The sequence below is a fragment of the Copadichromis virginalis genome, linkage group LG18 (assembly GCF_057382275.1).
Source record: "Copadichromis virginalis isolate Kocher_CV1m ecotype Utaka linkage group LG18, C_Virginalis_male_GT1.1, whole genome shotgun sequence".
Lineage (NCBI taxonomy): Eukaryota > Metazoa > Chordata > Actinopteri > Cichliformes > Cichlidae > Copadichromis > Copadichromis virginalis.
This window is the reverse complement of record NC_140635.1, coordinates 19,266,698-19,281,604: the sequence shown is the minus strand read 5'-3', so window position 1 is coordinate 19,281,604 and position 14,907 is coordinate 19,266,698. Positions and strand designations below refer to the sequence as shown.

The 14,907-nt window shown below is 43.0% G+C and overlaps 1 protein-coding gene across 3 annotated transcripts in view; it reads right to left on the bottom strand.

Annotated features, from left to right (window-relative positions):
• The window catches only part of LOC146687678 (zinc finger protein 521-like), an 87,260-nt gene extending 72,846 nt beyond the window's left edge, over positions 1-14,414 (bottom strand). For 2 of the 3 annotated variants that reach the window (XM_085438191.1, XM_085438193.1), the window contains exons 1-2: positions 13,723-14,414; positions 6,543-6,599 (exon numbers count right to left, since the gene is read on the bottom strand). In XM_085438191.1, coding sequence (XP_085294317.1) covers positions 6,543-6,599; positions 13,723-13,762 — 97 coding nt within the window. In that variant the 5' untranslated portion in view covers positions 13,763-14,414. The remainder of the gene's footprint in view (positions 1-6,542; positions 6,600-13,722) is intronic. The other variant, XM_085438192.1, reaches the window with a different exon arrangement.
• Positions 14,415-14,907: the final 493 nt, after the last annotated feature.

Below are 14,907 nucleotides of genomic sequence, written 5' to 3'. Positions count from 1 at the left end.
CGGGCGAGAGATATACAGGCGGAGAAGGCGGTACGACGCTCGCACACACAAATCCGACACACACATACAAACACACAAGCACGCACCCTCTGTTATTAGAAATGGTTTTACGTTGTGTTTGCCCTGCTTCACCCAAGCAAAACTTCAGTATATGAAACTAGACTGATGGGAATATGTGTAGTTAATAAATCCTGGATTGCAGTTTTGGCTGGACCAAAGAAATATGAAATTCTGCCAGCGAGTGCTGAATTGCATCAGTCAGCATCTATCAGAGGAGAAAGACCTTGCCATATTACTCAGACATTTAGACCAGAACTGTGGATGTATGTAGCATAGCGCAGGAAGACACACAAAAACTGAGATTGGTGTGTGTTGGGCTGTCGTCACGACACACTTCCCTAAATTATTCAGCTTTGCTCGCAGGCAGCTGCGGGTCGCGCACATCAATATTCTTCAATCCATCTGCAGTTTTGTCTCTCGTTGGCTTTGTGCTGCAGCAGTGCCAGGGGTGGGCAACTTACTACCCTGAATCAGGAGGAACCATCTTTCAAATTACCACTCTAATCTGAAGTTCTTCACGTGATACTAAAGCGTTCCGACAGCAAATCAAACCTCGCATCGCTCACTCGCAGCGTACCACGCATATCTTCATTCTGACACGTAGTTAAGCCAAAGCAGCTTGGAATAGTATCTTATTAATAGGCAGAATGGCCCGCAGCCCTGTCTCTCCTCACATTGCGACCTTTACACTTCACAATACTTCTAATTAAAACACCATATTTACAATCAAACAATCATGCCACCCTGGTTAGGCTTTTGCGGGGTGGAAGAAAAGCCTCTGCACTTCACTGGCAGCCATTTTAAGCCCCACTCCAATAAGTGTTCCTCGGCTTGTCTGGAAACTCCGGAGGGGAACGTTAGGAGTAAGCCTGTTTTTTTCACCCCGCACACAGTTAACAGAGCCTGAGGACAAGGAGTGTGTGGCACCAAAAGCGTGCAGGTGTGGCTGTACTGGTGCTGGGTGCGTGTGCACTGGGGCGGCCATTTTAGGTCCTCTTTCTGTTAGGGTGCTCTTAAACTGTGAAATTCCTTGAGGAAAGGCGGTCGAGAACTCATCAAGGCCACCCAGGGGTTTTTTCTTTCCCCCACTTGCGCCAAGTATTGATGTAACATCACACCCTCCATTGTCCTTCCCTCTTGGCGACTGAGGCTCTCGGAACATGCCCTCTAAAAATATCAGCACTGTGGTCCCCGGTGGGACCATGCAGAACAGAACAGAAGGTGTTTCAAGAAAATGAAAATCCCAACCCAATCCTCACAGATGCAGGCCTTTCTTGCTCTGGGGGGAAACACTTCTGACTGAGGCCAAAAGCCACACAATATAGAGTTATGATTCATCCGCACACAGAGGCACAGAATTCACAATATGCACAGAAATATGAACACTTCATGTGTGTGTGTTTTTTACAGGGTGCCTGTGGAGGAGGTTAAAACTTTCTTTTTTTCCCAAAGGCCTTCATGAATCATTAAATTCTCTAATATTACAGCATGGTCCTGTCAGGGAAAACAACTGATGGCTACATTTAAGCATTTTATGTCTAATCTGAAATAGAAATACATTCCTCTGAGCAGAGCGTGGATGAATTTCACTGGTATTCTCATATTATTTCATAGATCCACAATAACGACCAAATAAAATACATTTTTTTTATGATTACCGGGGAAAAGGATCAGCGTTATGCATTCGTAAGTTTGATTTCCAATCCCTTGCTTTCTCTTGTTTTAGGTAACAACTTTCTGCTCCAACTTTCAGCGAATCCGAGCTGGGTCACTGCACTCAGCTGAGGTGAGCGACCTGAGCTGTAGCGATGCGGCACTGGAAGTGTAAACTGTTACATGTTTGGGGGAAGGGGATGGGGGCGGTGGTTTGGAAAGTCGCTCTGGGGGCGTGGGGGTTTAGACACGGCAAGGTCACGTCCAACCGTGGGATTAAAGAGCCACATCAATACTGAGGTTCCTGTGCCTCTGGGCCTCATACAGTAATCCATCAGATCAGGACATTCTCTTCTACCAGCCTCTACTGGCTGGACAGCAGATCGATACCAGTATGCTCGGGATGGCTGTGGAATATTGGGCGAAGATGTGTAAGATATTGAGAATTTTTCATCAGGCCCAACGCCCTTGTTAATTTAAAACAAAGGTTCGAATTAACACCCTTGTTAATTTCCGATGAGCATCTTAACAGCGTCGGCGTGGAAGGTAAGGACAAGAGAGAGGCTACACTGACCGCTGATCCATACTCTGATAAGGGCGGCTCAAAGGGAGATGATCATAGCTGCGACTGAGAAATTATTCATAGGGGGGATATAATGAAGATCTAACAAAATGATTTCTAAGGATAAATTTCAAACCTTTATTGTACTAAAAGCACATTAATACTGTACTAATAAAATGTGGGGATCTGAATGGTGATTGACGTCTTTAGAGCCGTGTAATATCTGTCCGGGTCCAAATCCATCCATCACGCGCACACTTATGATCTCTTATGGTGCCTAGTGACATTTATCATGCCACAACTTTCATCTTGTGAGTTGAAGACTCTCCTGGACCCCCTACCCTTATATTATTGAATATTTTTTTGCTTTTAAATATTTATAACCTTTTAATTGATATTCTCTTCGCTGCTCCATTAGCCCCACCAGGGACCCGTGGTCCCTAGCAAGGAAGCGTAGCCTCATCCCCCACTGTCTGGCCCACACACTGTGACAGGTGCAGACACTGACCACAGGGAGAGAGGGAGGCATGAGCACAGAGGGATAGAAGAAAATATAATAATAAAAAACAATAATAATATAAAGTGAACTGTCTGGCCAAGCCTGTTAATAGAATTTTAATCTAAAAAGTTTAAGTCTCTGCGCGAACCTTAACACTGGAGATTTAATATCTAACCCTAAGCTAGAAAAATTCATAAAAACTTGGGCCTACAATAAAGAGAAGACAAAAAAGTAGTTGTGGATGCTAGGCACAAAATTTAACGGATGTCAGGGTTTTAATCTGAATTTGACTCAAATGCATCTGAGACATACTGAGCACAAAAAAGTGTGAAACCACTGAGGGCCATGTTCTTACTTGCCTGTAGATACAGGCTCCATCAGGGTTTAGCCTGACAGAGCCTCCTTTGTGCAGCGTAAGAACTTGGGTGTCAAAAACATCATTACCAGTGCACCCATCTCCTCATTTCCCCATGATGTTACAAAGATCCTGATCTTACGATGCCCCCACTCCACCACCCCACGCCCCTCCCCTCTCTCCATGGCACCCCGTCCTACAACAACCCACCCCCAAGTTCGAATTAAGAATTTATTCCAACCAGCAAGCAGCTTCTCTCGACACGTGTCGGCAGGCCTGATCAAAGGTGGGCACGCTTCTTTATCAGAGTGAGGGAGGCTGTCAGAAATAGGAGGACATTAAGATTGAATAACCTTCACACGCTTGCCGGCACCTCATTATTTAAAAATCTGAAACTTTTCTTTTTTTTTTTTCTTTTGCCGAGAACCTACCATATATAGGTCACACTACATTCTAATGCCACATGTGCCTCCAAGTATATCCTCCTCTGTGAGGATGGGACTCGGGGCTCTCCGCTTAAACCGTCACATCCACTGATTCGCCATCATTAAAGAATATGATGCGGCGACAGGGCTGTGAGCTTGACACTTGCCAGATTGTTAATAATTGTCAAGAATTTACATGTGTGTGTGTCTAAGTCTAATTATTAATTATTAAGTCTAATTATTAGTCAGTCATTTGATCCATTTTAAATTTGAACACCGATTAGCAGAGGTGTTTGTCAAAAGCCATTTCTCTTAGAGCACTAAAGACGAGCTTAAAGTGGTGCACTGGCAGAAAGTGTTTGGCACCTTGTTATAAATTACAAATAAACATGTAGTATTTTTATGAAAATTTTATGATGCACGCTGAGATGAAGATAAGAGTAGCAAAGGAAGGGAGAAAAGGTGTCAAACAATTACAGGAGAGAGAAGAACAAACAACGGAGACAACAGAGAGCAGCTCATGAAGCAAGCAGCACATATAATCACAGGTATACAGATGGCATCAACCGCCATTAAAATCTCTGCACCAAAAAAAGATATGAGCACACAAAGAAGAATGGAAATCAAAGAAGCTGAATGAGAAACAACATTTGAACACACCAAATGCTCTTTCTCTTGTTCAGCCGTCTCACTCGCGCTCTCACAGGCAGTGATAATATTGCACGGAGCGCCTTGCTATGCCATTAGTGCAGTAAAACATCAAAGGAAATGAATAATAGAGAATATGATTTTCTGAAGTGGTGTAGTGAAAGAGCCTTTTCCTCTTCCTGCTGTTGCGAGCCCTGCAGTACATTGATCTGTGGGCAGCCTCAACCTCAGCCAGAGCCAGAGTCTCAGACACCGCACCAACACGCAACACTACTCCACACTAGAGCACCTAGCCACCCCTTCAGATCTCTGAAACTCTTCTATTTGCCTCACTCCACTCCACTTTGACAGAGCTGACACAGTCTTCTAAAAAAAAAAAAGAAACAAAGAAAGAAAAAAGCCTCAATCTGTAATAGCCAAGAGCAAAAAAAAAAAAGAAAGAAAGAAAAAAGAAAGGGATGTATATATAAAAGAGAAGAAAAAGCACTGAGCATGTGGTTATAATTACACACAGGCAGCGCAGTGGTAAAGCCAAGCTGCAGATCTTAAGCCTGCTCCAGACTCTCTGGGTAAAAAAGCACACTGCCTCATTAAATCTCAGATATCACACTGTTCCTGCCCCTCTATACTATGCATAATACTGTCTATCTTTTAGAGGGCCTCTTTTGTTAGCATTTCTCCTTTGCCTTTGCTACATATCAAACATGAATAAGAAACAGGATGCAGGGTCTGCAGAATGCTTGCAGAGTCACAGAAGAGCGCAACTGGGGGTCTACTTATGAGGCAGATCCTGACACCATGTCTGGTGAAGCCCTTAGCTTGTCAGAAGTCTAATGGCTATTGTGGCCCTGTCCGTCAAAGCAGCAAACGCATGACAATCAGGTAAGCTCTTTCTGCTGCTTTTCAGTTTGATTTTATGAGGACTTGTTGGGGCATTATGTAGAATTACTGCATTTTAAAACTCAGACAGGTGACAGATAGGCAAAGCGAAAGCTCGCTGTATCTTAAAAGTTCATCGCTGCAAACAACTATTTCCTCATTGACCATTCGTCAAGCTGCATCCTGAGAGGAGGTTAAAAAATAAATCAGTCGAACGAAGTCAAATGAGGAAAGTGAGAAATTAATTTGTGCGCCCTCCTGATTTCTCCACAGGCAGACATCGATCATGTGGCGGCTGTCTCCCCTCGCTCTGGAGATAGAGGCGGTGCAGAGACGGGGAGAGGGGAGATTCGTGTGTCTGAGGGGGTCGTTGTAATCAGGCACACTCATTAGCTCTGCTTTGGCTCTGGATGACAGGAGGTCTCCGAGGCAAGTCTGCCTCTTATGCCCAGTCCTTCATCCCTTGAGCCGGGGTTAGACGGGCAAAGGAGGCAGATTCTTTTCAAAGAACCACCCACCAATAGCCATCAATACAAATTAACACAGCAGAAGATGTATTGGCCCGGCTATTTAGTTTAGCCATACACAAATATGTGGCAAAAGGGTCTAATAGTAAGTCTGATGAAGAGGAAAAGCTCAGTCGGAAACAGATAGCAGAAAAGTGTATGTGCAAAAACTGCTTCTTTCTAAATCAGTGCAGGAACCTCACATCTACCTTAAGATACCAGCTAACAAACAAGACATCAGACAAAAACAGTTACTGAGTACTAGTGAGCAAGTGAGTTAAGCCAGGATTTACTGCAGTAATGCATACAGCTCCTGTATTTTACACAGAGGCACTCAGAACGCTATGGGTAAATGCTGGACTAATGTGGCAGCCTAGGAGTACCCAGGGTCCCCAGCCTGCTGGGCAAAACCATCCATATCGGGTTTAAAATAACCACGCCTGAGACTTAACCTTTACCAGAGACAAATGAAATGAAAATATACAGTGTGGTGCATCAGGAGCAGGCTTCATTCATAGGGGGCTTTCTGCTAGCCTGACCTGAATTACCGCTCTGTTCCTGGAGGGCCACTGTGAATGGCACGCGTGGAGACAGGACACATTCATCTGCGTAGCTCTATTCTACATCATACAGAGGGTTTGGAAACAAAGAGCGTAAAAAAAAAAAAAGAGGCAAGAACACACAGAAACACAAGGACAGCTATAGGCACACCTGCATGCGTGCACACAAACACGGAAAATGCACTAAAGCGCTTGAGTTATAAAAAACACATGCAACCATTCGGTTTACAGCAAGAAAACCTCAGAAACAGGAAGCACAGACTTTATTTCATTCTGATCCCAACAAAAAATTTTACAGACAGACGCACACACATAGGCGCACACACACAAACGCACACAGAGACACATGATCCACTTTCCAGCCGAAAATGATGAAATATGAAATGGAGCATTACCGCTTGGAATGGCAGTCTGCCCAGGACTGTGCTGGTCCTCTGTCACATTGTCTTCTACTGCCAGAAAAAGAGAAGGGGGAGAAACAGAGGGAAAGAAACAGTTAACAGCGAAAAACAAGTTAGACACATTGAGATTTCCTTCTTTTCTATTATTTACTATTGAGATTTTCTATATGGAAACTCCAGGAGATTTCAGCAGCTTTCCAAAGCTCAACCTGTGGTTTGGCAATCCGCACAAGCCTTTCATATGTATGAGGTTTGGCAACGAGGCAAACAGCCACCCACGTAAATAACATATTGGACTGAGTAATGACGTGATGAATTATGAACGTCTCCCATGAAACACACTCCCAACATCAACAGTGACCAAGTGAAAAATACCTTGATGACTATATTAGTAAGAAGGTTGCACGGTGCACTGGTTAGCTACGTTAGACTGGCATCATGAAAAGAGCACTGCAGCATAAATATGGATCTTCCTAAAGCTGTGATCCTGTGATCCAAAATGAAACCTACAGTAAAGTATACAAATGTAATAAGACGCCAACAGACACATAGAAAATAGATGCAGCCAAAGTGGCTGCAAAGTGTTTTTGCTCTTTAACAGGGTGGGTGACAAAATAGTGACGGCTTGATCGGCACTCGCATCTGCTCATTAGGTGCATGGCAGCTAAACCACTTTTGACTTTCTGACAACAGCACCAGCCTTGAAAAACACGACTTATGTTTAGTAAAAGGTAGGAACCTTTTACATTGGAGCCTTTTTGGAACCGGTGAGAGTTCCTCGTGGCATGTCAAGTACAAGAAATGAAATGGATTTTAACAGCGGGAAGAGAACAAAAGAGTCTCCCACCTGTTCCATGTAAAATGAGGGTCTCACTGAGGACTTCTTACGCCTCTGCGTTCCACCCCTGCAGTTGAAATGCATTCTCCATTATGTCTTTTCTTTCTAGCCTTTCATTTTCCTGGGCAAAGAGGAAGGGGGAGTCTGACAGGACCTCCCAGTAGGGGAGTGTGGCAGTGACTGCCAAAGCAGAAACTGGCGCACTTTTAAAATCGCACAAAATATCCTGTACTTTGCATAATTAAGCCAGGATCCTATGGTGGCAGAAGCCTTTTCCACAGGGGAGCACAAGTTAGTGTCAAGTGAGGTGTCAAACTTCAGTGAAAAATGAAGAGGAAAGTGTCGAGCTGTTTCTTATGAAGACAGCAAACGATGGAGCGACTATGGTTCGCTGTCATCCGGTGTCCAGCCAAAAGTGAATTTTCAAGGAACTCCAATATAGAAAAAAAGAATCTTTTATTCAAAATAAACTTGTAAAGAAACGACAATGTAAATTCAGTTACATATAGGGATGTTTTCCGAATATCTTGAATATTTCCCCGAGCAACAATTATAATTGATGTAGGAAGAAAATATGCAAAACAAATGGTCATGGGTCTAGCAATTAATTAGCTAAATCAATTAAAAGTGATGGAGCAGACATAGTTGGACACCGTGGAGGTATATATCCCTCAGAGCCTCCAAAGAGGACTGTTTCAGCCAACAGAGAAACCTTGTCCTCTTAAAGGAGGCCTTAGTGGCTGGCGCCCTGAGAGTTTAATGAGTTTCTCTAACACCGTTGAGCGCCTTGCATCTAGAATCATTTAAATGGGCTAGAGATAGGGGGTCCTAATAAATCCCCCATGGTTCTATCAGAGATTGGTGGTGGGAGCTGGAGTTTTTGTTTTGATTACCGTCCCTGTTGGTGAGATGAGGGAGTTCAGGCAGAAAATTCTATTTTACATTGCCATAAGAACTTAAACATTACAGCGGTTTGCGATGATTTGTCACCACGGTGAACTTATTAAAAGTTTTGCCATTTAAAGTAAACAACTTCCATCACCGTGCAAATTCTTTTCTCATTTGCACCTGTCTGCTAGATAATTAATAGCTAGCTAGGAGCAATCATAGAGGGTAAGCTGTCAAGTCAGGCCAAATTCCTGTGACGTTTCCTTCTAGCTGGACATTTGATGAACAGTCATAACAGTACATATATAAATAGGGTGGGCACTTTTAATTAATATACTCTGAAGCTCATGATTACCTCATAATGACTTCAGCTGACTGCAACTCAGTCCACACTGCTGTAACTGCATCACTGCTATCAGTTAATTAATGTTTGACAAGGTACAGTGTATCACTCAGTCAGTGACAAACTGTAATCATGCCGCAAGGTTTTGTTGATACAATACCAAACACACATGGGACCATTTCAGCACAGCTCCTTTGATTTTCAAAATGCAGAGCAGGAAAAACATAATCCCACAACAAGTGGCACAGCATTAAAGGCCGCTAATTAACACAATGGCCAAACACACACACAAAAAAAATGAATGTGGAGTAACTGTCATTATATCGTGAGTGACAATTCCCAAGACGGGACGCTTACTTTTTAGGAAATGAATTCATTTTCTATCGGAACAAAACGAGGAGCAAAAAATAAAAAAATAACACAAAACGAAACAAAACCCCCCCAAAACCCTCACAACTGAACAACTGAAAAAATACCCCACGCTAATTTACATGCGCACAAACCATGACACGCCATAACAGCAACAACTAATGGCTTAACAGAGATGAATAAGGCAGAGTCGCAGAAGCTTGGACTTTTTCAAATCCATCAAATGAATTCCTGCTGCTTTGGGAAGTGTGTATGTGCACAGATACATGTATTTAATGCCGTACATGTCTTGCGCTTTTATGCGAGCATTGCCACAAATTTGGTGTGTCTCTGTTTGTGTGTGAGGGTATCTCGCAGCACTTCTCAGACATTTAAAAAAAAAGCCCTGAGTGTGTTCCTGGATATGCGTGACTCATCTGCTTGGTTACAGCCAGCTTGGACGATAAAGTGCCGAACACAATGGCTGTGTAATCCGCCCTGACTGACCGGGAAGGAGACGCTCGCCACAGGGACTACAACTCAATTTAGCTCGGGTCACGAGGTCAACGCTCCTCAATTAGGGTTGGGGAGGGAGGGAGGAGAACACACACTGCACATGAATAACTTTCTTAATGAGCATTATTTGAACTGGTGATTGGTGTCATAAATAATTTGCAATAGAGGAGCATGTTAATCATGTTGCATAATATTTATATTCTATATTTTGCCTTGCATTGTAAGCAAAAGAAAAAAGAAAAAGAAAAGAAAGAGAGCGCGAGAGAACTCCACTAGCAGCACTATAAAAACGTCACAAATCAATAATCTCATTATGCAATTATTGCAACTTCAGCTTCCAAAAATATTAATGCTATTCATAAATGCAAACGAGACAAGAGGAGAGGGGGAAAAAAGACAAGAAAAAGAAAGAAAGAAACCCCAGAAACGTAGCATTTCATTTGCGGCAGTGGAGGAAATCCGTCATTGTCTCTGAATCAGAACTCTTTCTCCATGTGGCAGACAATCCATGACAACAAGAGAGACACATGCCATGGAATAAGAAGACATATCGGCCAGCTCCCGCGACGCCCAGTCCGACACACTGAGCTGCATGTCAAGAGCACTGACAGCCGTGCTAATGGGATTTTTCCATGCCTCCATCATAATTTCCTTAATGATAATACTATCCATATTTTTGTGTCACATTAGAAAAGTGTTAATGGGTGTTATGCCACAGATCATTAATTGTGAACAGACTGGAATACTGCAGCTTGCTGTAAACTAAGAATAACGCACCTTTTAGACATGAAAAGAGAAAAAAAGAGTGGACTGTAGCATGCGTCTGCGTTCCAGCTGATAAAATTAAGATTAGACATTCAGACCATTTAACGGTGAACATACTGCAAACAGGCTGCCTTAAAAAAACCCCAAAAAACAGGCAAGTTAGTTTTTGACTTGTTTCCGACTAAACTACAGACGCTTTAACCACCCCTTCACACTTTTATTTATTTATTTTTTGTACATACACAGACCTATGCTTCAAAGTACTGAAGAGAATAGGAGTGGGAGTGGTTATGCGTGTCAAATGTTCAATTTTGTTTTCACTAAAAGGAAAAGCTTCAAATTTTATGGCCAATTTTTTTTGATTAAGCAAGTAAATATTTGTTTCAGTTTTTCCCGAAAGGTCTGGTTTCAATACCAGAAAAACGTCAATAAAAACTTTAAATCGAATTATTATGCACAAGCTTAGGAATTCAACCCCTCCCCCAAAACAGACAATTTAATCATTAATTTTATTTTTACAGGCCTATTACAGATTTTACAAATCCACCCAGTGCATGAGGGGTATATTTAAAGTGTAAAGTGATATTTCCTGTCAAGTATATTTAAAGCACGATAACCTCCTGGGATCACTTGTCTGGTGATGAATTTGAGTTTCTTAAAATCATCAAATATTTACGGTGTACATGGCACAGCCCTGATTTCATGGCGATCACCATACCTAATGGAAATGGTGCAGAAAATATATTTATATATGCAATTGACAGACCTGGAAACTTCCTCCTCGGCCAATGAACACATCAGTGCCAAGACCTGAGAGTGTAATTTGCGCTCCAAATGAAAATATCAACCGCGTCTCATGTTATTCAGGAAGTAGTGGAGGACAGGCAACGTGGCAGTCATCATGCAGGATTTGGAGTGAGATCCTCCTTCCTCGCTGCTCACCACTGACTGAGGCAATGTGCTGACCCAAAGCCTCTGCACATCAAAACAAAATTACAATGTGCCTACAGTTGAGAAATATAGAAGGCTCAGGATTGAGTAAATGTCAGTGGCTGGGGTGAAGTGTTTGCATATAAGCGAATGATGTATGGTCTCGTCCTGTGCCATTTATTCCCCCAAGCAATAACGTAGCCGGATCTGTCTCTCAGACTTAATTGAAACGGGACTTGTAATGTTGCCCTTTTCCTCCATGGGACCAAAAACATAACCTCTGACTCCCACAAGCAGCCAATACTGAGCAAGTGGGTGTGTGTTGGAGGTACACAAGGGAAAAAGGAGTGCCAACTGTCACAGCATTATTTTCTCATCTTCTCTGCATGCACCCCACGTCCATACTATCCATACCAGTCCCTCAAAACGCTGCACATGATGCTCGTTCTACCTTCCCACCACGTTCCATCGGCATCTCTGTTCATTCTCCCCTCTGCAGAACAATGCGTTCTTTCTGAGCAAAGGGGAAAAAATTGGAACGTTCACATTGACCACTGCCTCAAGACAACCTATAAAAGTGAAATCTGAACTCGGAGATCCCGGTCTGCTCGCGAAAAGACACAGGAATAGGAGACACGGGCTCACACATGTATGAATGTGAGCGACACAAATTAGGAGATGCCACAAAACAAGAAACTACAAATAAAATGACCAATCATGTCTTCCTTGAACAATAGAGAAGAATAAAGTGTCAAATGTCAATTAAAAAAAAAAGACAAACAAAGTTATTGTGGACATCTGTATAAGTTTATCTCTGTCCCTGAGGAAATAGATGGACAAAGAACAATAAATAACATCTGCCTGGCCTTCCTTGGGTCCGATCCAAAACAAGGGAATATCTATGACGTATCTGCATTTCTGCTCCGGTTGAGCAGCCGGAATGAAGACATAAAAGTCACGATGTTCCGTGCTCCACATTTTCCCAATTTAAATTTTAGTGACAATAACAAAACAAACAATGTCATCACTCTGACTTCATTTGCATACTGATTTGCTCACTCTGCATCCCTCTCTGCCGCACACTTAGATGTACACAAATCTTAACAGATGTTCTTCTGAATGCACACACACAGTCTCTCTCTCTCTCACACACACACACACACACACACACACACACACACACACACACACACACACACACACACACACACACACACACTTGTAGCATGTAGGCATGCTGGCAGGAGACGATTATATGTGATATGTCTTTTGAGAATAGCAAATGTCACACCAACTAAACAAGAAAAAAAAATAATGCCAATGCCAATCTGCTCTGAGAAAATATGAAATCTATGTATGGAGCTGTTTACCGCGAATAGAGCAGTGCAGGTCTGGAAACAGAATGTGACAATTTTAAGATGTGCATGCACTCACATTTCCACTCTCTCCTGGGTATTGATTTAAAATGGTGGCTGCATGAATGTACCACAGACCATGTAATCTTCCTTTGAGATGAAGACTTCCGAGAACGAAAAGGGGGGGAGAGAGAAAGGGGTCCACAGACCACAAGCTGGGAATGTGAAATTGTGGACAATTATTTGCTGAGCAAAATACAATGCCTGCCAGATGAACTGGAGCTCAACCTCCAAAAACCTACAGCTCCCCCCACTAAAATGCTACAGAGAAAAGTAATGTGTGAATATGTGTGTATGTGTGTGTGTATGTTGCTCTCCCTTTCTGTCTCTATTTCCCTCTCCCTCCCCCTTTCTGAAACTCTCACAGACATGTACACTCTGTGGCAAATGGTAGATCAGATTACCACCAAACCAACTGTTTAAAGAAGAAAAAGGGAAAAAGTGACCAAAAAGGGGAGTAAGAAAAAAAAACCCAAATAACATCATAGACGTTACCGATGAAATTCAGCTGTTTTCAAGCTTTAAGCAACCTGACTGATAAATCCAGAACTTTTTCTTTTTCTTAATGAAATGTCTCATTAGTATTAAACGTTGGGTAGTATTTGCACCTCACCACACACTTGCGAGCACGCACATCACAGCCCCCCCTCCCCAACGTATAAAATGTTTCCTCTTTGAGTTTTCAGACGGGGTGAGTCACGTGACTGTGCACCCCATTCCATCAGACGGCTCAAGTTCCGACCAGGAGCGTCTTTAACGCATCCAGATGTTCGCCAGCGTCGCGCTGCACTGTTGCTCTTTAAACGTATCCCTGCCCCTTCTTTAACTCTCATCAGTATACAGTGAGAACCGAAAGCCGAGCATGTTTTTAATTTTTTATTATTATTAATATTATTAGTATTATTATTTATCCCCCTCCGATGCCAAGTACGTAAACAGTCGATTTCATGCGCAACACAAATAGGAAGGAACACTTCGAAATGCGTAAAAAAGAAAGGAAGAAAGAAAGAAAGGGGTGGGGGGAGAGACAGTTACATTTCACGAGCATTCAGTTCATGCTCGTCCACATTTTGTGTCATGTCCTTAAAAAGCAAAATGTTTTGAGAGCCACCAAACAGGCTTATCACTTACCTTTCAGTGATCTTGGTTTAGCTTGCTTGCGGCGCGACATCCTATAGAAAACGCTGAAGTTGCTCAGTTTCTGCCTGACAATTTGTGTAGGACGGGATAGTCTAAAGGTATAGTCTCTCTAAAATTGACTGACCAAAACCGCGGCTGCCTTTTTACCATTACATAAAGATGCAACTTAGCCCCGGCCGCGCCGTCTGTACACGAGTTTGCTGTTATTTTGTGATGAGTAGGTGGATGTTATAAAATCCAATTAGCCCGATCGCTATAGGCGACTTTATTTAGTTGAGCTAGGTATCGGGAAAAGTGTGAGAATATAGTAATCCCGTCATGCGCGTCCATTCTCCGGGAAAACACACACGCGTGTAGGCATGATGTTCGTTTAGAAACAAAAGCGCAATATTTGCTTTTCGCTTCTCATCTCAAATGCATCCGCGTGAGAAAGACATCAGCAAAACGCCTCCCGTGAGTGTGCAAAAATGCAACAAAACCCAAAAAAAAAAAAGAGGAAAAAAAATGACAATAACACTTTTCACTTCATATCCACCTAACAGCATCAAAACTATTGCAGACTCTTCCTTTTCTCACTCCAGTCAGCTAATCATGAATTAGGTTCGGAATCTGATCTAAGTCTACGTCTAAATTGCTCTTAAAAAGAGGATGAAGAAGCAGAGAGAAGATGGAAGCTCCCTCCTCATCACAAACCTGCAAGGTCTTGGACTGCGCTGTCGCTCCGGTAGTCCACATAATAATGGAAAATGGAAGCAAGGCCCCCAAAGCCATCAGGATGGCTCCAGAGGGGGCCCCTACCCCGCAGGGACTCGCTCTGTACGTAATCACTGAGGAAATCATTGTCAGCCTGCCTGCACTCACACACAGACAGAGAGGCATGATTAAAATCCTAGGGATCATGGCAAGATGCGGATTGCTGGATCTGCTTGTCCCCGGATCCGGAGTCGAACTCTAAACCCAAAGTCGGCTTGCTCACCCTGGCGTCTCCTCTGCCTCAGCTCGCCGTCGGCCACTCTCCGTCTACGGCAGACGGACTGGTCCCCCTTCTGGTAGAAATGGTTAAGCAGAAAGACATTTTCTCTTTTGCTGTTGACATATATGACATGTAACGGCACGCGTGGAATTGGGATATCGAGTGTACTTTAAGATTGAGGGATTTTTAACGTACTACGGACT